This window comes from Sander vitreus, chromosome 5 (assembly GCF_031162955.1).
Source record: "Sander vitreus isolate 19-12246 chromosome 5, sanVit1, whole genome shotgun sequence".
In the NCBI taxonomy this organism is placed as follows: domain Eukaryota; kingdom Metazoa; phylum Chordata; class Actinopteri; order Perciformes; family Percidae; genus Sander; species Sander vitreus.
In genome coordinates this window covers 1537501-1562598 of record NC_135859.1, presented here as the reverse complement: position 1 = coordinate 1562598, position 25098 = coordinate 1537501, and the positions used below count along the sequence as shown (strand labels likewise).

At 39.9% G+C, this 25098-nt stretch overlaps 2 protein-coding genes across 3 annotated transcripts in view; both read left to right on the top strand.

The window, feature by feature from the left end:
* pnpla7b (patatin-like phospholipase domain containing 7b) overlaps positions 1-21278 on the top strand; it is a 41126-nt gene extending 19848 nt beyond the window's left edge. For both annotated transcript variants that reach the window (XM_078249992.1, XM_078249991.1), the window contains exons 19-35: positions 1504-1627; positions 2146-2335; positions 2821-2970; positions 3681-3744; positions 4019-4187; positions 4999-5181; positions 5273-5391; positions 9517-9673; positions 10663-10779; positions 11692-11761; positions 12112-12228; positions 13025-13173; positions 14088-14240; positions 14339-14455; positions 18034-18118; positions 18514-18626; positions 18757-21278. In XM_078249992.1, coding sequence (XP_078106118.1) covers positions 1504-1627; positions 2146-2335; positions 2821-2970; positions 3681-3744; positions 4019-4187; positions 4999-5181; positions 5273-5391; positions 9517-9673; positions 10663-10779; positions 11692-11761; positions 12112-12228; positions 13025-13173; positions 14088-14240; positions 14339-14455; positions 18034-18118; positions 18514-18626; positions 18757-18822 — 2143 coding nt within the window. In that variant the 3' untranslated portion in view covers positions 18823-21278. The remainder of the gene's footprint in view (positions 1-1503; positions 1628-2145; positions 2336-2820; positions 2971-3680; positions 3745-4018; positions 4188-4998; positions 5182-5272; positions 5392-9516; positions 9674-10662; positions 10780-11691; positions 11762-12111; positions 12229-13024; positions 13174-14087; positions 14241-14338; positions 14456-18033; positions 18119-18513; positions 18627-18756) is intronic.
* Positions 21279-22825: 1547 nt separating this feature from the next.
* The window catches only part of LOC144517819 (leukocyte surface antigen CD53), an 11194-nt gene continuing 8921 nt past the window's right edge, over positions 22826-25098 (top strand). The window contains exon 1 of the mRNA XM_078249988.1: positions 22826-23205. The gene's annotated coding sequence lies outside the window, so the exon portion shown is untranslated. The remainder of the gene's footprint in view (positions 23206-25098) is intronic.

Below are 25098 nucleotides of genomic sequence, written 5' to 3'. Positions count from 1 at the left end.
AAACGTTGTATTTTTCTCAATAAATTATTGCTTGTGTAATGGCCAGTGTGCGGGACTTTCTCTAAGCTTTTGATCATATCCTACGCACCTGCCCGATAAAAGAGGTGTGCAAAAAATCTTTCCTACGTTGTCATTATCTTACAATTAATACAACAAAGTGTTGTATTCCTTTCCCAGCGGTGCCAAAAAAGAAACTATATTGCACACATCCATATATAAAATAAAAACAACATTCATTCAACAGCCAACATTCATCATGAAACAAGGGCAGGTAGTTGGTGATAATAATAAATACAGTAACTTCCAGGTACAGGCACTTTAATGGGAGCAAACAGGGACGAGCAACTGGATATACTCTCATCTCCTTCATCTAAAATGTTTGATGCTTTCATATGTCAACACTTTGACTAACATTAGGTTGGAGAGCTAATTTACCTGTTGGGTAGTTTTTTCGGCCTGATGTCCGTCCCCTTCCTTTGTCTCTGTGTTGGCGTTCTAACCTCTGGTGGATTTGTGAGGACTATGGTTAACTGCTCCTCAGATCTCTGCAGGGTAAATCCAGACAGCTAGCTAGACTATCTGCCTCCACAGCGCTGTGGAGGAGGGTCTGTCTAGTCCACACAGCATTCCTGGATAGGAGCAAAACGTGCTCTGGTTTATTGGCATTTCTTTAAACCAATCACAATCGTCTTGGGCGGTGCTAAGCTCCAGACGGAGCCACGGTGCCTCTGCTAAATAGTCTCAGGAAGGAAGTTGTTTTGGTGGAACATGTGTACGTTCAAAAGTAGTTTTAGTCGTGCAACAGAAAACTCAGATTGGACAGATAGTCTAGCTAGCTGTCTGGATTTACCCTGCAGAGATCTGAGGAGCAGTTAACCATAGTCCTCACAAATCAGCCGGAGGTTAGAACGCCAACACAAAGAAAGAGGAAGGGGACGGACATCCGGCCAAAATGAGGGACATCCTGCGGAATTTCTGGCGGCACCGGAGCAATCCCGGAAGTGAAACGACGTTGATATTGACTAGCTGTTGGGCCACAGACTAAAGAAAATGACAGGACCTCAGTTTGGACCTCTGTGTTTAGCTTTATATCTTTAAACGGTACAGTTACGGCTGAAAAGGACAACAGAAATAAACAAGTTTGCTGATTTCACATATCTCCACTGTTCAAATCAACGGCCGTTTGTCTTCCCGGAAGTGATTTTTGTGTTAGCGCGATGTCACGCTGATTCTGTCTATACATTGATGTCCAATGTTCTTGTGTTTTGGAGACAGTACAACAACGAATAAAAGGACGCAACCAAGAAAACAGGACATGAAGAAGTCTATCATGTCGTCTGTTACAGTCATGCAGGGAAAGTGACAGCAACAGAGAAAACTTTAATAATTGTACAAATTAAAAAATATAAATCCATATACTATGAGAAATAAAAAATAAAGTATAACTAAGTGGATTAAATGATACTAGTGTGTTTGTGTGGTTTGTTTTCTGATTGTTTTCAGACAGGGAGACAAGTCGGATAGCACCTTCATCGTCCTCAGTGGCCGACTGCGCTCTGTCGTCGCACAGGATGATGGGAAGAAGGAGCTGGCTGGAGAGTATGGCCGCGGGGATCTAATCGGCGTGGTGAGTAGGGATGGGGACCGTTCATTTTTTATTGATATGTACCCATGTTCGACACTGCTTAACGATCCGAGTGTTTATCGATACCATAATCAATACTTCTTTTCTAAATGATTTGCGTTGGGGGAGGGGCTAGTCTTTACCTATGGTCTTTACACACACACTTGGATGTGATATGATTTCTATCATTGTTGTTCGGCCTGGCTCAGGTTAAACTCTTTGTGAAACATGAACATATACAGAGAATACATATATAGAACTTTCTTTTATTATCCAGTTTGAAAGTCATCAGTACGGAAAAAGAAGGTAAAAACTACTTTAAGGAAGATTTTCTTCTAGGCTAAATTACGTGTTATCGGATCGCTGCATAAATTTGAGTATTCGTCAATACCAAAACTGAGTTTTAGGCGGTATCTAAGGCTTTTCCGATACTGGTGTCGGTATCGGAACAACTCTAGTTGGTATGATGAACAGTGATTAGAACTTCAGATTTCAGTACACCTGATTTGTGACTTGTCCAGGTCGAGGCGCTGACCCACATGAATCGAGCCACCACGGTCCACGCTGTCAGAGACTCTGAGCTCGCCAAGCTACCGGAAGGGGCTCTGAACTCCATCAAGAGGAGGTATCCTCAGGTTGTCACCCGGCTGATTCATCTGCTGGGACAGAAGATCCTGGGCAACATGCAGCAGGTCAATGGTCCTCTGGCTGGTAACTACTCACTGTGGAAGAAAAGGTTTCTCTCAGGTTCAGTTCAGTGGCTGGTTCAGAAGAGTTTTATTCACTGCACAGTGGAGACGGAAGTTCTCAAGAAGCTGTAGGAGTCTCTCTGACCAGAATGAGTTTTTAGCCAGGGTTTTATACAAGGTTACAGAAAACATCAGAATAAACAAACGCTGAGAAGACATTCAACTCACAAGTCTGTCTGAGGAGATTTGCATAGACTCAAAACCGTCTGCTTCCACTAATCAAATATGCTTTGATTAGTTAAGGTCTGAATTTCTGTTGGAGACCAACCTGGGCTCTAAACAGTAAAATATTTAGTTTTAACACTAAGCTAGAGAAAGGCAGACAGAGGTAATGCTTTTCTTTTCTATTTTTTTCAATACAAAAATGTATTTTGTATTGCATACATTTAAAACGCATTATTTTCTGTCTAAAATATGTAATGAGAAAAGAACTCCTCTGCCCCGCAGCTCGTAGTCTGGCTCTCCAGACCCCCACCAGCAAGTGGGATGCTGGGAATCCAGCCTCCAACCTGTCCACTGTGTCCATCCTGCCTGTGTCTGAGGACGTCCCCCTCACTGCCTTCACTCTGGAGCTGCAGCATGCACTCACTGGCATCGGTACACACACACAGACACACTCACACACACACACACGCACGCACGCACGCACACACACACACACACACACACACACACACACACACACACACCTACCTTACCAAATAAATATCACCCTAATGAAGGCAAGGCAGCCAAAGATATTTGGGGATATGGGGGCATGGTATAGTCAGAGTAGTTTTGTGACATGTTTAATTTAGATTAACAAATATTGTTTTCAATGGACTGGAACTCACATGCACTGCACTTTGCTTTGTTTCTGCTCTAAAAGTTAGAAACGATTTCTTTTGTGGCCACCCAGCCCTTTCCTGCATATTGCATGTTTATTGGTTGTATTTAGAATGTTATACTGCTGTTGCTGTACACCAAACATCAGAAAATAACTTTGATATTATAACTTGTGCTGTGTGTAGTACTGTTTGAAAGAACTCCTATCAAAATATATTAAAGAAAGAAAGTCTGTGCCCAGTCCAAGTCCAGGGCATTACCAAACTAGTGCACAGATAAAGATTAAATACAAAAGTACAGGCCTACTAACTGACTAACTGAACAACAAAGGGGACATTTGCAAACACATACTTATCCAATTTTAGGGGTTAGGTTATCTACTTTAGAATCTGCACCATGAATCATTATACTACACTTTAATTCACAACAATGTTATAGGTACTATTTTTAAAACATGTTTAATATGTTTGTGTTTTCTGAAGGCCCCACTCTACTCCTGAACAGTGACTCCATCAAACAGTGCCTAGGCTCTGCTGCTCTGGACAGGTACACATTTGTTAATAGTTAATATATAAGTAATGCGTTCAGGTTTTTTGAAGTCCTACTGTATAAGACATTGCTGGTTATTATGTTGGGTTCTTTCTGAAAACAAGACGTTGATTAAGATAGATGTCAATATTCACATTAACATCAGTTACTTAATTTGAAGAGTGTATACTTCATGAGGAACATGATTTGTTTAACAGGTGGTATTTCATTTACAGTGAACAGGTTATATTTTGCAAACTGGCTTATATTTGTCCCTTCTTTTTTTTTTAAGTGTCCATGAGTACCGTCTGTCCAGTTGGCTCGGGCAGCAGGAAGACATCCATCGCATCGTCCTCTACCAGTCTGACTCTAGCCTCACGCCTTGGACCCAGCGCTGCATCCGCCAGGCTGACTGCATCATCATTGTGGGACTGGGGGAGCAGGAGCCCACTGTGGGGGAGGTCAGGATGGTTTAATGTTTTAAAAAAGGATTTTACTCTTTAACAGAAAGGTCGACCTCCTTAGAAGTCCTTTCCGTAATGTTGTCAGACACTTAGAATAATAATCTGAGTCTGTCAGCGGAAAAACGAGCACTTTAATAATAACTAGGACAATTGTCCTATTAACTCACATTGTAGCTTGTTTCATTGCTGCAGACTGCAGCGATCTCACTTAATACTGGACCAATGTCAAAGACTGTTGTTCCCATCAGTCACTTAGACACAAAAACATAGGAAAATAGGAGGGGGGGAAGTGGAACACAACAGGAAGTGGAACATAAAGATATATTTATGTAAATGTAAACTTTTCAGCTTCTGGCTTTAACACGGTCTCATTCTCTAACAGATTTGTTGAGATGTACGCGATTCTTAAAAAAACATCCCAAAACGTGATGATGATTTGAGTATGCAGAAAGTTTTGAACAGGAGAATAATTATTTCCTTTACATAAATAAAGACATTTACACCATAAATTATTGCTTACAAATTTACCAGAATGCAGGAAATTACGTGTTTGACGCCCATATTTTTAATTTGTGTTTTATTGGGGATATTATGTGCAACCCCCAATGTTGAAATAAACCCTATGCCCTTGCTTTACTGTAATGCAGCCTTTAACACCAGGAAAAGACAACACTTGTGTCATATCACGATATTACGATATCCAAAATTTAAGATGATATCTAGCCTCATATATCGATATGTTGAAATAATATTGATATATTACCCAGCCCTAGGAGCAACTATCTGCTTCTTCTTCCTCCACCTGTAGCTGGAGCGAATGCTTGAGGGCAGTGCAGTCCGTGCTCAGAAGCAGCTGGTGCTGCTGCACAGGGAGGACGGCCCGCCGCCCAAGGGGACGGCCGAGTGGCTCAACATGCGGAGCTGGATCTCCAGACACCATCACCTGTCCTGCCCCCGCAGAGTGTTCTCCCGGAGGAGTTTACCTAAGCTGGTACTAACCACCGACCAACGCAGTATTTAATGGGCAGTTCTGGCCCAGTCGGCAAGTGCTTGATTTCTGCGTGTATGTTTTTGGTTTTCAGAGAGAGTTGTACCAGCGTGTGTTTGAAAAGAGTGCAGATCGCCATTCCGACTTCTCTCGTCTGGCCAGGATCCTGACAGGAAACAGCATCGCCCTTGTGCTTGGTGGAGGGGGCGCCAGGTACTGCAGCTTTATATTTAGTTCTTTTGAGTTTTTTTATTGGTTTACACATATACAAATAATACAGATTAATATACACATAATCAATAAAGGATGTGATTGAGAGATGCAAAAAAAAACAACTTTAAGGGGCTTAATCTGGGCACTCTCCAATGCATAATCCAATTAAAATAGAAAGATAAACTAAAATTCTGAAAAGAAAAGAAAAGACAGAAAAAAGAGCCAACAACTAAAATAACACAATATCAAATCAGCAGAGTACAAATCTAAAGTAAATTATGATTATAACATAGTATATCATTGCTTGAGAGATTGTGGTGCTTACAGACAAACATTGCTATGTCATTACGATTGCAACTATCGATTTTGTAAATTAATACGTAGTAAAAAGTGGGAGAAAACATATGTTATGAAACAATCTGATCCTGATTGTTTTTGTGGTTCGTATCCTATCATCTACTGGCTGGACTTCTGTGAGTTGTGTCTGAAAGCAGCGCTCAGAGAACACAGTGACACAAGGCAGGGTTCAGTTCACAATGTTCTAAAGGTTTAGTGAGACACACAAGGATATATACAATACATTTTCTAACAATCGCTCCAATCACTTTGATGACGTGAGAGTAGATCGATAAGAAAGGGGCCCAGAGGAAAGGAGGATTGGTTCAAGGTAGGTTCACGCAGATAAACAGTGTAACAATTTATGATACTAATTAAAACAGATGAGAGTCTTTGTTCAGACTTTTTACAGAATGGAATGTTACAACAGCACAATAACTGCTCAAATATGTCTTACGGAATTTATTAAACTTGCATGTACTGTGTATTAGCAACTCAGTGCAGTGCACAGTTTGGGACAGTTTTTTGTTTTTTAAATCATATGTGCATTACATGTAAGGACTCCATCATTACAAGTCCAATTACAGTTAAGCATTAGAATAAGAGTACTAAAACCAATATTCATTCACATGCAGAAATATCAAAACAGCAGACAACTGATAGTCAAGTTACATCAATACATGCAAAATGTGAATATTTCAATAAGCAGGTCTATTCTGACTGTTTCTGTTCTGATTGATCTGTTTCTGTCTCTCACTGCTCTGCCTTGTCCTGGCTGGAGCTTTGACAAGGTAGGGACTGCATTCCTCTCAGCTATGACCTGAGATACCTGGTAGACATATGACTACAGCAGGTAAAATATATATATATATATATATATATATATATATATATATATATATATATATATATATATATAATAGGTAATATAGTGTCAAATCACAACAGGAGTTATCTCAGGACACCGATAGAGTAGGTCTAGACCACACTCTATAATTAACACAGACCCAACAATTTCCCCTGAGCAAGCATTTGGTGCGACAGTGGCGAGGAAAAACTTCCTTTTAACAGGCAGAACTATCAGACAGCCCCTGACTCTTGGTGGACGGCCATCTGCCACTGCCGGTTGGGACAAGTCATTTAACAAAGCTGAAATACGTTTGTGATATTTTCTTACTGGAGGAATTTTACATTACATTTATTTAGCTGTGGCTTTTATCCAAAGGGACGTAGTGCATTCAACCATGTAGGTAGAACCCAAAAATTGCAAGAAGTTCAAAAGAAGGGAAGCCGGTCAGGGGCAATGGGAGGGGTGTGAAAGGAGTGAAATGTGGAAGCAGGTAGACCGGTGGGTGTGTGGGCCAAGGAGAGGAATGCAGGGGTGGAGGTGTTCTCTGGTGTGATCTACGTCTCAGTCAAAGCAAGAAAGTCTGGAGAGCCAGAGATGAACTAAGTCCTGCTGTAAGCTGACTGGCAGTTCCACAGGCTCCCTGTGACAAGGGGCACGTTCAATCTCAAAACGGTGTGCACCGTTTTGCTATGGTTCCTCTCGTTTGGTGGGTGTGTCTCTCATTTATTGGCTGTGTCACAGGTGATACACAATCAGCAGAGACGTGTCTGTAAACTCGTGGTAATAAAAAGGCAAAGCGCACACAACAGGGTATGTGTTTGGGTGTGTTTAGAAATGATCTGTTGATAGTCATATTGACACCATAGCAGCAAGAGTTTCAATGTCTGTATCTGAAGAATATGTAACAGACGAAATATAAAGATTTTTTTTTTTAACTCAACACTTCCTGTTTTTTTTCAAATAAAATTCCTTTAGCGTGTCTGTGGACAGAAATTATGATTCAATTATTGATGAGTTCTAGAGATGGTCCGATACCATTTTTCCTTCCCGATACTGATTCCGATACCTGAACTTGCGCATCGGCCGATACCGAGTACCAATCCGATACCAGTGTGTTAAAAAATACATATATTTTTATTATGTGATATATATATATATATATATATATGGATGTGATATGATTTCTACATATCTTTATTGAATGGCTTGGCTCAGGTTAAACTTTTGTGAAACATAAACAAATCCAGAGAACAAATGCCATAAAACTTTCATTTATTATCCAGTTTGAAAGTCATCAGTACGGAAAAAGAAGGTAAACAAACTATAAAGAAGATTTTCTTCTGGGCTAAATTACGTGGTATCGGATCACTGCATAAACTCCAGAACTCGCCGATGCCGATATCAGCACTTAAAGCTGTAGTGCGTACTTTCTGTCTCCCCCAAGAGGAATTTTAAGTAATGGCAACAAAACTGTTGGCGCGTTCACATGATACAAGCCTTCTGTGACCGCGCACCACCCCCACCCCTCCTCCATACAGTTGCTAGTAGCCAAGGAGGACACAAAGGATTAAAAAACATGATGGACTCTTCCACACTGAGAAATCCAGAGAGAGTTGTGTGGAGTCTTAATTAGCTTTGTAGTAACTCATTTGGCAACGGCTTGAATGTAACGGACGTTTATTAATATCAAAAAGTTACGCACTAAAGCTTTAAGGCGGTATCGAAGACTTTTCCGATACTGGTATGGGAACATCTCTATTGATGACCGTTATCAAAGACAAACTCTATGTAGAGAGATAGGACTGGCAGGCAGCGCTGTCTGTGGACACCCCACTCGTGCGAGCTGCTCAGCGAGTATAGGTACAGTAGGCGGTTTGGCCCAGGCACAAGGCACTGTGGCAATTTGCTCCTGTCCTACAAACTATCAGCCTTGGCATCTCTGATTTATTACCGAATAGCAAACCCTCTGCTAGTTCTTCCACAGGCCAAGGCTTGACTCTTTTTGTTAACATTCTCATGAGACAAGACCACTTCTCTCAGAGGCACCTGTACCTGGTCTTTCTACAAATATTTCTACCTGACAAAAAGTTATACTTTCTTGCGATGGTGAACACTGGACAAACCTTCCTTGGTCATGCACATACCATGAACCCTTCTGTTACATTCATGATACTCTGGCAAACAATCAAGCTAAGGTTCACTTGATAAAGGTTACATGCTACAAGATTCAGAATGATCAAACATATTAGAAATCAAACATGATTACACGTGCAGTAAAGGTATTCAAGCTTTTGTTGGCTGTGGGTGCGGGCCACACCGTGGGTGCAGGCCCTCAGAAATAAATTAATAAAGGTATTCAAACATGATTATACATGTTGTATTTAAAGTAAAATGTATAACTTTCCCCCTCACTCTCCCATATGCTTTTGTCCCGATTCGATTCTTTCCTGATACATGGGGGCTGATTGGATTTGTATTGCGATTTTCATTTATTGCGATTCGATAGTATCATGATTTCCTTTTCCTTCTTTAACAAAAACAAAAGTTGAATAATACACTTCTACAGACAATATATCATGAGACATTTCTAAAAACAGTTTTCTAAGAAGAATAAACATCACATGTCAGTTAGTCTGACATTAATTTCATTTGTAAAGAAGAACATAACATGGAGTTTCTGCATTTTCAGCTGTCGCTCTGTTTTGCTGGAAACGGATATGATGCAGTCAGCGTTCTAGTATAAAAAGAAAATATTTAGGTAAAACATTGGTAAAAGAAATAAATCACGATACATATGATTTAGATTTTTTTCCCCACCCCTAGTAAATATGAGACAGATGGACTTGTTAGAATAAACCTTTTTGATAGTAGTTGAACAAAATGTGACATCATACAGTGTGTCATGGGATGTTATTTGATGGATGACTGTCTCTTTTCAGGGGTTGCTCTCAGGTGGGTATCCTGCGCGCCCTGAACGAGGCGGGGATCCCTGTCGACATGGTGGGCGGCACCTCCATCGGCTCCTTAATGGGAGCGCTCTATGCTGAGGAGAAGAGCAACAGTCACATGAGGGTCCGGGCTCGGGAGTGGGCCATGGTGTGTTGACATTGTACTGAAGATAGGAAAGTACTTACCAGTGTTGTAGTATTCGAGAGCGGTCTTGGTCTCAAGACCACTTTCTGAAGGTCTCGTCTCGGAATCGATCGTGATTCATCTCAATCACATTTTTACTCGGTCTAAAGGATAAAGAGGACTTGGGATTTTATTTCAAGACTGCAGGGATATCGCTAAATTGCGTGTGAATTACTGTAATTGGATGTAAAACTTCCTGCTTCAAATGCAACCAATAACTTGACTAATTTCTAATTTGAAATTGGTTACTGTTAATCACATCTCCCAGACCCTTTAACACGCACTCCCAAGAAAGTGAATGCAGGAATACAGGAGAAAAAGATCTGGCCGTCTGGCCCTGTTCTGGTCTTGGTCTTGACTCGGTCTCAACTCCTCAAAGTCTTGGTCTTGACTCGGTCTCGATACACTCTGGTCTTGGTGTTGACTTGGTCTCGGTTTAGGTGGTCTCGACTGCAACACTGCGACTTACAAAAACTTTTCTCACTCAATTTGAAAATGACGAATGACACAAGTTACTTCCATCAGGCAGACGATACAAAGTTCCACTGGCCTGAAAAAACATTTATCAAAAAATGTCATCCCCTCTGCAATAACTACTCTGAACAATATAAAATAGACACAGTAAAACTGCTGTATTGTATGTTTCCAAATGTGTTTGTTTTAAAATATATGTTTTTTAGTGAGCATTGTCAAAGGAGAATTTCTGTCACTGCTTGGGACAGACAATTAAGCTATCTATCTATCTATCCATCTATCCATCTATCCATCTATCCATCTATCTATCTATCTATCTATCTATCTATCTATCTATCTATCTAATAGTTTTCTCTTCTTGAAGCTAGTTTTCCTTATGTAATTTTTATTTCTAAGAGATCATTTTTGGGAAAAGCTAAGTTAGTTTCCTGTCACTACATATTCCTTCACTTCCCGTCTTCCCTTCTTTTCTTTTTCAGGGTATGACCTCTTTCTTTAAGAAGATCTTGGATCTGACCTACCCTGTTACCTCCATGTTTTCTGGAGCGTCCTTTAACTCCAGCATTAGCTCCGTCTTCAAGGGCAAACAGATAGAGGTAAGTTCTCCAAAAAGACAAAGAATAAAAGCTCTGCAGTGAGGCAGACAGGGTTATTAGACTTTTAAAGAACATTGGTATTATAATATAAATCACTTAAAGCTATAGTGTGCGCACGTCGGTTGTTTTGGGTCTCTGTGGTCATTTAGTGTCTCTTTGTAGTCGTTTTGACTCTCTTTGTGGTAGTTTTAAGTCTCTTTTTACATTATTTCAGACCGTTATTATCAATATATCTGTGTTTAAAACATTAAAAGCTACAGCACAAAATAAATAACTAACACTCAGAAGCTCGAGTGATGCGTTTCACGTCACCGCTGAGAAGGACAACAGCAGCATTCAGCTTTCGAGACAAAGAGGACATAAAAACTACAAGATGATGACCTCTTCTGAAGAGACCATCGTATTTTTTTTAATCCTCTGGTCCTTGATTTGAAGGGATAAACGCTACTAGCAACTGTGTGGAGGAGGGGTGGGGGGTGGTGCGCGATCACCAAAGGCTTGTATCATGTGGACACGCCGACAGTGTTGTCATTACGTAGAATTCCTCATGGGGGAGACAAACTACGCACTATAGCTTTAAGGGAAGTGTGACCTGCTTTTTGTCGGCTCTGCTGTGCGTGTTTATCAGAGTGTATTTAATCTAACGTTATGCAGCATCATTTGAATTTGGTTGCCACAGCTGAAAGTGCAGTAAATCTGTTCCTCTTTATTTCACACCTGAAGTCAGCATTTTAATGTGAGGAATATTTCATTTTTAGCATATTTTCATGGGTTAAAACAGTAATAACTGGCATCAAATACAGATAGTACATTTGTTACAAAGCAAAAGTAAGCACTAATAATGGTCTATAATAATGGCATACTTAACTGCAACTGTTATTTTGTCTGCTTTTACCACCTTTCCTTTGCTAGGACCTGTGGCTGCCGTACTTCAACATTACAACAGATATCACAGCTTCCTCCATGAGAGTTCACACTGACGGTCTGAGCAACTTTGGACTCTTTTTTTTATTTCTTCTTTTTTATTTAAATTTTAAGATAGCAAAATATGAATTAATTTACATTTTTAAATTAATATACATTTTTTTTTACTGAAAATGAAAGAAGCAAATGGTTACCTGGAGGGTGGAGAAACATGTGGAGCAAAAAAAAAAAAACCTTGCCTGAGCGGGCTTGATCGATCACAAAAGGCACTTCATATTAAAAAGGTTGCCAACCCCTGATGTAAAGCAAGTTCTAATACTGCTTAGAGTGAGCTATGTTTTTCTACTGCTCTGTCCTACCTTTTTATTTTGTCATCCTGGTAACAGTACACTGGTCTCTCCTCTTCAGGTTCGCTGTGGCGGTATGTCCGGGCCAGTATGTCACTGTCTGGTTACCTGCCACCTCTCTGTGATCCCAAAGATGGACACTTACTCATGGACGGAGGCTACATCAACAACCTGCCTGGTGAGAGACACTAAGAGAGTGGAAGTGGACTTTACTGCTTATGCTTTGAGTATATTCCCTAGTCTCGCATAGCCAGACCTTCCTCCACAGCGCTGCGGAGGAAGGTCTGGCTAGTCCACACAGAATTCTGGGATGGGAGGAAAACGTGCTCTGTTTTATTGGCATGTTTTTAAACCAATCACAATCGTCTTGGGCGGAGAGATGGTACTTCTGCAAAATAGTCTCAGGAAGGAACTTGTGGACGTTCAAAAGTAGTTTTAGTCGTGCAACAGAAAACTCAGATTGGACAGATAGTCTAGCTAGCTGTCTGGATTTACCCTGCAGAGATCTGAGGAGCAGTTAACCATAGTCCTCACAAATCCACCAGAGGTCAGAACGCCAACACAAAGGGAAGAGGAAGGAACGGATATCCAGCCGAAAGATGAGGGACATCTGGCGGAATTTCCAGCTGTATTCCTTTTACCATTAAATATTCATAACTAAATAAGCATTAATCAGAGTTAAAGTTTGAAACAAAAACATCCTTAGTTAATACTTTTCAAGAGTTTAACAGTAAAAACTAAGCTAAAGTGCATTAGGACTGTGCGGGTGTTGGGCGATCGATTTGATTGACTGCCAACATGAGCAAACAAAAAACCCCAAAACATAAATCTTTCATGTGAAAATACCAAAGTAACTTTGGCACATCATTTTGTGATCATGTCAGACCTCATCGCTCACAATAAGAAGCTGACTGAGAAAATAGCAGGGCCTTTAAGACCTAGAATACATGTGTTTCTCTCATTTTGGTGTCTAGCCGATGTGGCTCGCTCTATGGGGGCCAAGGTTGTGATTGCAATAGATGTTGGAAGTCGGAACGAAACCAACCTAACCAACTACGGGGACTCGCTGAACGGCTGGTGGCTGCTGTGGAAACGCTTCAACCCTCTGGCTGAGAAAGTCAAGGTACACTTTCATGTGAAATGTCCAGTGGTAAAAGAAGTATTCTGATTCTTTACTCAAGTAAAAGTACTAATACCACACTGTACAAAAAACAAGTTACAAGTAAACGCCCTGCATTTAAAATGTTACTTAGGTAAACGTCTGTAAGTATCATCAGGAAAATGTAGTTGTTGTATTAAAAGTAAGGAAAAATCCTCCCATTGTAGAAAGAGTAAAGGACCAACCAGTTGTGTGTTTAATGGTCTGATCATCTCAGCTGGACTTGTAGCCGTTATATTGTTGGCTAGTTTACTTTAGAATAAAACATCAGATTTATAAACTACATGTGTTTAGTGTGCAGAAATCTTAATGTGTAAAGTAACTAGTAACTAAAGCTGTAACAGATGAATGTAGTGGAGTAACTAAAGTAACTAGTAACTAAAGCTGTAACAGATGAATGTAGTGGAGTAACTAAAGTAACTAGTAACTAAAGTAACTAGTAACTAAAGCTGGAACAGATGAATGTAGTGGAGTAACTAAAGTAACTAGTAACTAAAGTAACTAGTAACTAAAGCTGGAACAGATGAATGTAGTGGAGTAACTAAAGTAACTAGTAACTAAAGCTGTAACAGATGAATGTAGCGGAGTAACTAAAGTAACTAGTAACTAAAGCTGTAACAGAGGAATGTGGAGTAACTAAAGTAACTAGTAACTAAAGCTGGAACAGATGAATGTAGTGGAGTAAAAAGTACAATATTTCTCTCTGAAATGTAGCGGAGTAGAAGTAGAAAGTGGCATGAAAAGAAAAGACTCAAGTAAATTACAAGTACCTCAACATTTGGACTTAAAGATGAGATCTATATGAGAATCATAACATCTAGGGAATATCAGTACCGGCCTTCACAACAATGTTAGACTCAACTAATGTTGCCTTCCAGGTCCTGAACATGGCCGAGATCCAAACCCGGCTTGCCTACGTCTGCTGTGTGCGGCAGCTGGAACTGGTCAGAGACAGTGATTACTGCGAGTACATCCGGCCGCCCATCGACCGCTACGGCACACTAGAGTTCGGCAAGTTTGACGAGATCGCTGTGAGTACCCCCCCCCCCCCCCCCCCGTTCCTCAGTGCTAATATGCGTGTCTCTTCTATCTGATGGCTCACTCTAACCCCCCTTCACTGTGGCTGCAGGAGGTGGGATACCAGCACGGAAAGACATTGTTCGATGTGTGGCAGCGCAGCGGCGTGGTGGACAGCATGCTCAAGGACAGACATCAGGAGGAGTTCCACAAGACCAAAACTGGCCATGTGAGTGCAAACTACAGACACAACTAACTGTGTTGACACAGTTCAGTATACGTGGAAATGTCAGAATGCCCTGGTTAGATGGCTGGGTCAGACTGATACTCTGACCTGCTTAAACATTGGCAGCATGGCGGCCCAATGGTTAGCACTGTGGCCTGGGATCGAATCCAGGTCTTTCTGTGTGGAGTTTGTGTGTTCTCCCCATGTTTGCGTGGGTTTCCTCCGGGTGCACCAGTTTCCCCCACCATCAAAAACATGTCCTAGGTTCTCCAGTCAGCGCCCTTGATCAAGGCACTGGCTCAGATCTGGAGTTGGTCCCTAGGTAAACTGCTCCCTTGAGGGATGGGTTAAATGCAGAGAATTAATTTCGCTACATGTATGTGTATATTACAATAAAGTACCTTTACCTTAACATTACATTACATGTGCGTAAGGGATTCATGTTGCACTCCTGCATCACCCTGTCGGAGTTCAATTCCCAATAATGACCCATTGCTCCCCATATTACTACTTACTAAAGGAATAAATAATAGTTGTTTTTTTTTAAGATTATTATTTTTATTTTTTTATTTTTGGGGGCATTTCTCCCTTTAAATCACCAGGACAGCATGAAAGGAGAGCGAGAGGGGGAAGACATGCAGGAAACCTGCCGCAGGCCGGAATATCAAACTGTGGGCCGCTGTGTCGAAGAATAAAAAAAATATTGATTTTAAAAATAATGTTAATGGTTACCAAAAAGGAAGCTATTGTAATGCCTCCACTGTTTCTACTGAACTCGCTTCAATAAAAACATATTAGATATTTTATTGGTTAACATGTATACAAATAATCATGAATATACACATAATCAATAAAAGATGTGATGAGAGATGCAAAAAAACCCTCAGAGGGGCTTGATCTGGCACTCTCCAATGCATAATCCAATTAAAATAGAAAGATAAACTGAAATACTGAAAAAAAGAAAAAGCCAAACTACAATAACACCCAATATCAAATCAACAGAGTCTGAATGCAAAAAAGTAAAATAATATTAGGAATTACATGGGTTGTTTATTAAGACATTCCATAGGGATAACATTGCACAGACAAAAGCAAACATTTAACAGCTTTCTTAAAAATAAGAGTATTCCATATCCATATCACTGAACCTCTGTTATTTAAACCAAACTGAAATTGAGACGTTGGACAGATAGGAGGCCTGAGGCCATGATTATGGGGTTGGTAAGAATAGTGTTCAATATAGAATGAAGGAAGTATCTTGTTCAGAGAGTTGTATAAAAAATAAAGCCGTCTGTAGTTGATTGACTTGATAAACAGTGAGGATACCTGATCTTAAAAACCAGACTTGACTTATGGATTTCAAAATGGTCCTCCAGAGTCTGTGATCAGAACTGTGTCCGTAGCAGTGGTCTGCTATTCACAAATTACAGACCGTAGCGCGCCATAATTGACCAATCAGAATCAAGTATTCAAGGCCATGTAATAACACAAAGTATTGTGCAGTCACACCTCCTCTCAGGCTTTATTGGTGCATTGCTACATTCTAAGATGCTTTACTGCCACCAACTATTGATATGCATTACTATCTCTGCAGCTGACAGAGACGTGCATCACGTCACCTGGGCTTGCATGCAGTGGTGGAATGTAACTAAGTACATTTACTCCAGTAGCCTAGAAATCTAGACGCACCCTAGCGGCAGCAAAATTATTTAGCAGCCAGGGGGGACTAGGCACTCTCCGTTGACTTGTGAGCTGGTCAGGCCAATCACATCGTGATAGAGTCGGTGGGCGGGTTTATGGCTGCTGCTGCTGGGAACAGCGGTCTTCTGGAAGACTTGGCGTTAAGCTTTTCTTTGAGAAAAGAACAAAGAACGGCACTGAAATCATTCTTAAAAAAGGAAGATGTGTTCGGAGTTTAAAGTGTAATCTATCAGCTAGCGTTGGTCTGATTGGTTGTAGCGCTGTCCTATTGCGTGCAGAGGGAATTTGAAAGACAACTGTTTATCCCGCCCCTCAGATTGAGCCCTGCCAATGGTGAGTTCCCAGACCCAACATCTGGATGTGGGTCTGGCTTGTCAGGCTATTACTCCAGTACTGTACTTAAGTCCAAATGTTGAGGTACTTGTACTTTACTTTACGACTACGCTCAGCAGTAAGCATGATCAGTCCGCGAACAGTAAAGGCAATGAGTCTTACCTTATTTTACAGAAATCTATGCATTTTCCTGTTATTTCTGACAATTTGATAAACAAAAATGTTGCTTATGCTTAAGTAAATGAAACCCCAATTAACAAAACAAAAAATCGTAATATTAATATTTAAATACCACCTTTAATATCACCAGGATATATACAGCCTGACTCTGGAGATAAAACTGAGATCAGTGCTCATATTCAAGTCTATGTGCTGCTTGTTTAACAATTGTTTGGTAAATTGCTCTTAAACACATTCAGAGAGGATTTAAATTGCTATTTTTATTCTCAATTCTTATCATTTTGGCCCTGGTGATTTTCCTTTGGGGCTGGTTACAATCTCTTTGGGGGCGCCAAAAAATTCCTCTATGCAGAAAGCTTTATACCAAAATGATGCTTCAATTCCCTCCCGCTTCAGTGTCATGGCAAGCCATGGAATTATCAAGTAGGTGAAGGCTTTGTGTCCCACACAGTCCCACAGAAAAAAAGAATTATTCTGTTCTACATGTATCATCACAAAGAGCGAGAAAAAAACAAAACTGAAGCTGATTTAAAGTCTTCTATAGCCTGGTTGACCCCAGACCCTTCTCAGCTGTAACTGAGAGGGGGTCTGGGGAAGGTTCATTCACAGCCCATTTCCAAAGGGGCGTCACCAAGGGACAACGCTCAAATGCCTCTGGGCGCAATTGGATAGTCTTTCAACCAATCAGACCAACGATCTGGGTGACGTAGCAGCGACAGCAGCATCAACAGGTTGCTGCGCTTCGGTGGCCATCATGTTGAATGTAAACAAAAAGCTGCTCGCCGTCGCTGCGCTATCGTCATCGTGTAAAGCCCGCCTCAGCAGTTGTGATTGGTGTAAAGCCCGCCTCAGCGGTTGTGATTGGTGTAAAGCCCGCCTCAGCAGTTGTGATTGGTGTAAAGCCCGCCTCAACGGTTGTGATTGGTGTAAAGCCCCCTCAACGGTTGTGATTGGTGTAAAGCCCGCCTCAACGGTTGTGATTGGTGTAAAGCCCGCCTCAGCGGTTGTGATTGGTGTAAAGCCCGCCTCAATGGTTGTGATTGGTGTAAAGCCCGCCTCAACGGTTGTGATTGGTGTAAAGCCCGCCTCAGCGGTTGTGATTGGTGTAAAGCCCGCCTCAGCGGTTGTGATTGGTGTAAAGCCCGCCTCAGCGGTTGTGATTGGTGTAAAGCCCCCTCAGCAGTTGTGATTGGTGTAAAGCCCCCTCAGCGGTTGTGATTGGTGCCGTGATTTGGAAAAATTGGAAATGGGCTTGAATGAGCTCTTGGTCAGACGGACTTGCAGAGCAAATCTCAAATTTGCCAGAAGTTCGTCAGGGTTTTCCCAGACTAGGTCTTCTGTGGAATGATGCAGTTTGTTTCTTTCAGGTGGTCACCTGTCCGAATGCCTCCTTCACAGACCTGGCGGAGATCGTGTCGAGAATTGAACCTGTCAAGAATGCCTTAATCGATGGTAAGTTATCAGTCAAAAATTTAAATCACAAACCAGTGTATCAAAAAAATGTTTAAGAGACATCAATCTCAATATCAAAGCCTGCTTTTGGTTCTCAGTATGCAGGTGTGGGTGTAGCTCTGAGTAATATTTATCTCTAGTAAAATGACAGGAGCCGTGAACATCTGTGTAGCTATTTTGAAGTTGTGATGTTTTGATCTGTACGTTACTGCGTATTTATACACTTAGAAAAAAATCATACTAAAATGCTATCAGAAGTTTCAAGATAGTGTTTTTTGTTGTTTACTATCTTTGCAAAATGCTCCCTATTTCATACAGTTGTATGAATAAGATGGAACATATTTCAAATATTGATTTACAATGCTCATGATGACTCGTCTTTTGTCTGCCTTCAGAGGAACCGTCAGAAGAATGCCAGACAGATTACGATGAGGAGGCGGTGGAAAGCGCTCTCTCTGACTTCGAGGCGTTTGCCCACGGCAGTGAACACACTGACACTGCTGAAACAGTATGTATAAAACGAATTACACTTTCTAAGCCAATGCAACCATCACTGCTTACCTTTTCCTTATTACCACATATGCAATCATCACACAGTAAATGGAAGACAGTGATGACTTTTTTTGTCTCTTTTACAGGATGAGGAAATTCCAATCCGAGTTCGACGCCGCCCAAAGAATGCCTCGCAGAGTCTTAGGCCGTGACTGCCTGTCAGGGCTGCTGACCATCGTCCACAACAAACACATTTCAATGCAGTGTTTCTGCAAACCTTTAAGAAATTCACTGAGTTTGCATTACAAACATGTAGCTCATACTCTTGAGCCAGGCAGCATGCTCTGTGTCTTTGAGGAAGACTCTGAGCGGGACACAAAACTGTTGATGGATACAGTGACTTCAACAGAAAGAGTTAGTTCTAATTGAGTGAAGAGCCCCAATGTGCTTTGTAGATGTCAGTGGTTTAAACAGTTGAGTAACAACCAGGGTTCCTGTCGTCGAGGAATTCCTAAAATGTCATGCATCAAGGAGACGTGTATTCCAAACAGGGAAATATATAATCTGTCTGTTCTCTTGGAGAAGTCAGGGAACAGTAAAGGATTTTACAACTGGGTTATTTTACGGGAACACAGTAGAGTTTATTTTTTTTCACTTGTTTGACACATTTGTTGACTTGTATGGCAGTTACTTGCTGTCGTAGTTGTGGAAAAATAGGTAAAATGTATGGAACAGATGGAATGTATGGCACATCTCGCACAAGCTTAAAAACGCGCTGCAATCGTTCAACATAATATTTCATAAAATTCAGTGCCACTTTTTGGGACAGTTCTATGCATAGCTGCTTCCTACAATAATACGCTCAGATTCATAAAGCACTATAGTGGATTTCATAATGTTAAAACATTGAAAATACATTTTATGTGCCTAGAATGTACTTCAAGTAGTATTACTGTAATGTCTGCCTAATGATGAAGAATGTCTCCTCTTTCAGATCAGGGATATCTAAACACTGTGGGTGTGACAAGTATAATGTGAACAATGACTATAATAAGCTTTTTTGTAATACCTGCAAAATTACTCGCTTCGGATTTATATCATGAAGGTAATTCTTACACAGAGCCTCACACACAGCACTGCAGCATGAAATGGAGGTGCTGAAAGTAGATGTCTGAGTGACGGGTCTCCTTTCAGCTCGTTTACACTTAATTTGGCAATTCTGTATACTTGACTTTATGGCAGCCGTTTTAGCCATCACTACACATTTCATATTTTACCTCACCCAGCCAGTTTACACTACGGAAGAGGATTAGGGCCACATGTGAACACATTTATTTGAGTTCTGAGTTTAAAGTCAGAATTCTGACTCTTTATTTATTTATTTTTTTATTAAGAAATAATAATTGTTTTTTAGACTTTTAAAAAAAGTCAGAATTCTGACTTTAATCTCTGAATTCAAATACATCATTTGACATTTGGCCCTAATCCTCTTCCGTATTACTCCTATATGTGCCTATTTGAACCGAAAAAGCAGGTGTGCCTGGATACACCCTCGCCGAGGTTGCACACGTGACCGACCACTTTGTGCTGGTCTTTTCAACTGTTGTGTTACCTGGTGGACAGGACAGAGCAGTGTGACTCACTTACTGAACCTATCACCATATGATAGAATAAAAATACCTACAGTGGTACCTAACAAATACTATACCTGCCAATTAATGCAACATTACACTTTTATACCTGCCATTTGTCCTTTTTAATCACCGTGGTTACAGAGCTCCTGTGGTTTTGAATCAGTGTTTCATTGTTTTAAGTTTTTATGACTTGAGTATAGTGGCTTTCATAATAATCTAAATACCATGTTTGCTTATGTTAATGATTTTGTGTTAATAGGGAGTACTACTGTATGTCTAAAATGTTTTCTGTTAGACGTTGCCTTTCAATAACTGGATTCTTATTTTCAGTTTGTTACTTATTATTTGTTATTGTTAATACTGTAGTAGTTTAATAATGTAGAATAATTTAGAATATTTAATTATGTATATTTAGTGAACAAACTGCTGGGTGTAACATATGCACTATTTAATAGAAATTAAAAGCCCAAATTATGGAAAAACTGAACAGAGAAGTCCAGAAGATGTTTGTTAAAATAAAGTAGTTTCTGTATGTCAGTCCTTGGGTCAAAGGGTTGAACATCTATACATTTTAGATCAGAGGAATGTTTTTAAGCTATTTGAAGCAATGCTTTTTCAACTTTTACAGATACATATTAAAGCCAGTTATAGTCATAACTGCTAAAAGTCCAACACTGTTTGTGTCAAGTGCAAGAAATAGCACAGATATCATTTCTATGAATTGCAGTGTCTGTCTGATCGATTGGTCGGCCCACCACTTTCCAGACTGAAATATCTCAACAACTTTGAGATGAACTGCCATTAAACTTTTGTACACATATTCATGTTTCCCAGAAGATGAACCCTACCGACTTTGGAAGTCTCATGACTCTCCCTCTAGCACCACCGTGAGGTTGACAGTTGTATGTTTTACTTAAACTTTTTCTTGGATTTCCATGAAATTTGGTACACATGCACATGCATGATAAACTAATCGCTTTGGTGATCCCTTCACTTTTCATCTAGCGCCATCCTCAGGTCAAAGTTTTTGCATTGTCTCCGATACTTTTGGTTTATGACACTAAATACCTGCAAAACTACAGACATTAGCTTAGCTGTACTTTGCTTTAGTGCTAAATAGGGACTGTTGGCATGCTAACACGTTAACCGAACATGGTGAACATGGTTTAGATTACAGCTGCTTCTGCACTATAGATGTATTATTGTGTTCAGAGTTCTTAATTTTCCCTCGAGGGGACATTTGATTTGCAGAACAACAACAATAAACAAGGCATAAAACATCTTAGCAGCACACAACCAACAGATTGATTTAAGAACAATTTCATCACAATTCTAGGGCAGGGGTGTTCAATGTTTTTTGAACCAAGGACCTCTTAACTGAGAGAGAATACATGTTTAGTACATAGAATACTAAGCTATTAAAATAATAATTGTTGGCATGATTTTATACATCATGTTTTAATGTTAAACATACATGTGGCACAGTGAATCCTTATTAACTGTATCTGGATGGCTACCTTAGTGACTATCTTACCTATAGGCCAGTCAGCCTATCATCAATGGGGTTTTCACAAATAGGCTGATTTATATTTGCTAATATGTTGGATTCAAGTTGAGGCATTTAAATTTTTGAAATAAAAACGTAAATACCCCCCTGCAGTAACTCTGAGGACCCTAGGGGTCCCGGGCCCCCTGTTGAAGATCTCTGCCCACAGGGAAGAGGAAAGGAATTCCTCCGAGAGTGGGTGGTCAGAACTTGACAAGATTGGCCGTGCCTTCTGCAATACTTGTTAATTAAAATTAAAAAATAATTTTTGTTAGAGAGAGCTGCTGTGTGTCAATTATCTCGCCGGCCTCCGTAACAATTTTGGACAGACGACATTGGATTTGTACTGTAAGGTTCCCATAGAATGAAATTAAAGAAAAAGCTAAAATGGTCTAAATGTAAGATCTGTACAATAAAGCCATCAAGTTAGCATTTAGCTCAAAGCACCACTGTGTCTCAGTGCAACATGGCTGCTGATTAACACTAAGGTAGGAGGTGACTTCAGGCTGACTAACTCATGTCTGATCCAGAGGACACAAAGGAATAAAAGCAGAACTGATATGAATTAAAAAGTGAGTGTGATGCTTGGATAAAAGATAACAAGAAATCAGTGAAGAGACTGTTGAACAGGTCTAATGGTTAGACTGAGCCTGACTGGATTTTAATAGGAAACTAAAGTGTATGGAATGCCATTTTAGTCAATATTAAATACATGAATACATATATATGCCTATATATGAATTAAATAAGTGAGGCAATACATATGAACAAATATATTATTCATTTGAAAATAAATAATAAATAGAGATGGATTGAATTAAAAGTCCCCTGAAATAAATAAAAGTAAAAAAAAAAAAAAAACCCTCTGCAGTTGTCATGATTGTGATGTTCTGTTTCCTGTTTTATTTTGAAGTCTGTCTTGTCTCCCTTGTCCTAACTACTTTACTTCCTGTCTTTTGTTTTCCGCCTGTTTGATTGTTCTGCCCTGACTTGTTTCACCTGTTGTGTCACCTGTTTCTTGTTAGTCCTTGTTAACCTGTGTATTTAGTCTCCGTGTTGTCTTTGTCTTGTGTGGGCGCGTTAGGTTTCTGTTGCTGTTCGGGCTGTTTGCCGTGTGTTCTGTGGGTGTGTTCTGTGGGTGTGTTCTGTTAGTGTGTTCTGTGGGTGTGTTCTGTGGGTGTGTTCTGTGGGTGTGTTCTGTTAGTGTGTTCTGTTAGTGTGTTCTGTTAGTGTGTTCTGTGGGTGTGTTCTGTGGGTGTGTTCTGTGGGTGTGTTCTGTTAGTGTGTTATGTAAGTGTGTTCTGTTAATGTGTTTGTGTCTGGAGTCTACCTTTCGTCTCTGAGTTCCGGTTTTTGAGATCCTGTTCTGTTTGTTCTGGAATTAGTTTTTGCCTGTTGCTTTCTGGACACTTTTGGTATGTACTTCATTTTTGTTTAATAAATCATCTAAACTGCATTTGGGTCCAAGCCATTCCTGACAGACCGTGACAGCAGTCTACTCAGTTGTTAGATTGAAGAGGTTTAAACTGGGAATGGTCAGTCCATAGCATGTTCAGCTGATATTCCAATAGTGCTAACCCTAGACTAAACTTGTGTTTCTATTGTGAAGCTTGAAGAAGAGCTTTGCTAAATGTTACAGGTTGCATTATTGTGCACTTGACACTGAAACCGAAAGCTGTTTCTATCTGATCTGCACACGTGTATGAGGCTATAAGCTTCCACTTTCTTTTACCAATGACTGCTGATTTCTTTTCTTCTTATTCAACTGTTGCTCAGAGGGATCTTTTGTTCGGCCCTGTCAGTTGTCAGCCTGATTGAACCATTGAACAGCGTTTTTGTTCTCCATGTACAAAACTACAGAACATATATTCCCAGTGGTGGAATGTAACTAAGTACATTTTCTCAAGTACTGTACTTCAGTCCAAATGTTGAGGTACTTTACTTGAGTCTTTTCTTTTCATGCCACTTTCTACTTCTTCTCTACTACATTTCAGAGAGAAATATTGTACTTTTTACTCCCCTACATTCATCTGTTACAGCTTTAATTACTTTACACATTAAGATTTCTGCACCACAAAACACATGTAGTTTATAAAATCTGATGTTTTATTCTAAAGTAAACTAGCCAACAATATAACGGCTACAAGTCCAGCTGAGATGATCAGACCATTAAACACACAACTGGTTGGTCCTTTACTCTTTCTACAAGGTTTTAATACAACTACATTTTCCTGATAATACTTACAGACTTTTACTGCAGGACTTGTAGTGGTAACAGAGTATTTGTACAGTATGGTAATAGTACTTTTACTTGAGTAAAGGCTCTGAATACTTCCACCACTGTCTATTTGTAAAGAAGACTTTCTACAAGCTAAAAGCATCAAGGAGCATTCCGACATATAGAGGCGTCCTGAAGACTTCTGACAGGACATAATCAAGCTGTGTGGCAGCAGATTACAATAGAATAACTGCAGTGTGGTGACATGAAAGATGAACATTTCTAGTATTTTATTTTAATCAAACGTGTCTAATTTGTTTGCCTTCACCTTGCAACAACTTGTACTGCGTGTAATGTTATATTTAAAACCTCCTGTTGACGCTGTATGTTTTCTGTATTATATTCCAGCTTGTTTTTGTTATGAAATCACACTCTTTCTTAATATGAAATACATTTGCTTAATGTTTAAGCATTATTCCTCATTTTTTTGTCAAATACAAATTTGCTTGAGTGGCATGAAGATCACAGATATGGATCTGCTTTTTACAATTGTGCCTATTTCCTCAGTGGAAAATGGATCAATATAAAAAAGACAAAATAGTAGCTTTGACTCAAGTGTAAAGGATGTGTTCTTTTATTTTGTCTCAATACTATTTTGTTCTTTTTTATTCAGAACAAAAATTAAAATATAAAACACAATTCTGTTGCAGTATTTCAAAATGAAGAAAAAAAAACCTCTATAAAGTGTTCCAAAACAATATGTTCAATATGTCAAAGGAGCGAGTCGAAGCCAAAGTTTGTTAGTCATTCAACTGTAAATACTTCTGTACATGTTAGAACAAGCTTTCTCCAGCTTCGTCTCCTGGCTGAAGTTAAGCCCTTCGTCAACAGGCACGAAAAGAGTATTCATACTTTTATTAGTTCATGGTTGGATTATCTTAATGCCCTTTATGTTGGTCTGAATCAGACCTCCATTTCACGCCTTCAACTAGTGCAAAATAATACATTTTATTTAAAGTCTCTCAGCACTCAAGGACACTGTACAGGGATACATAAGACATTTAAAAATGGCAAAGAATACAACCATAAC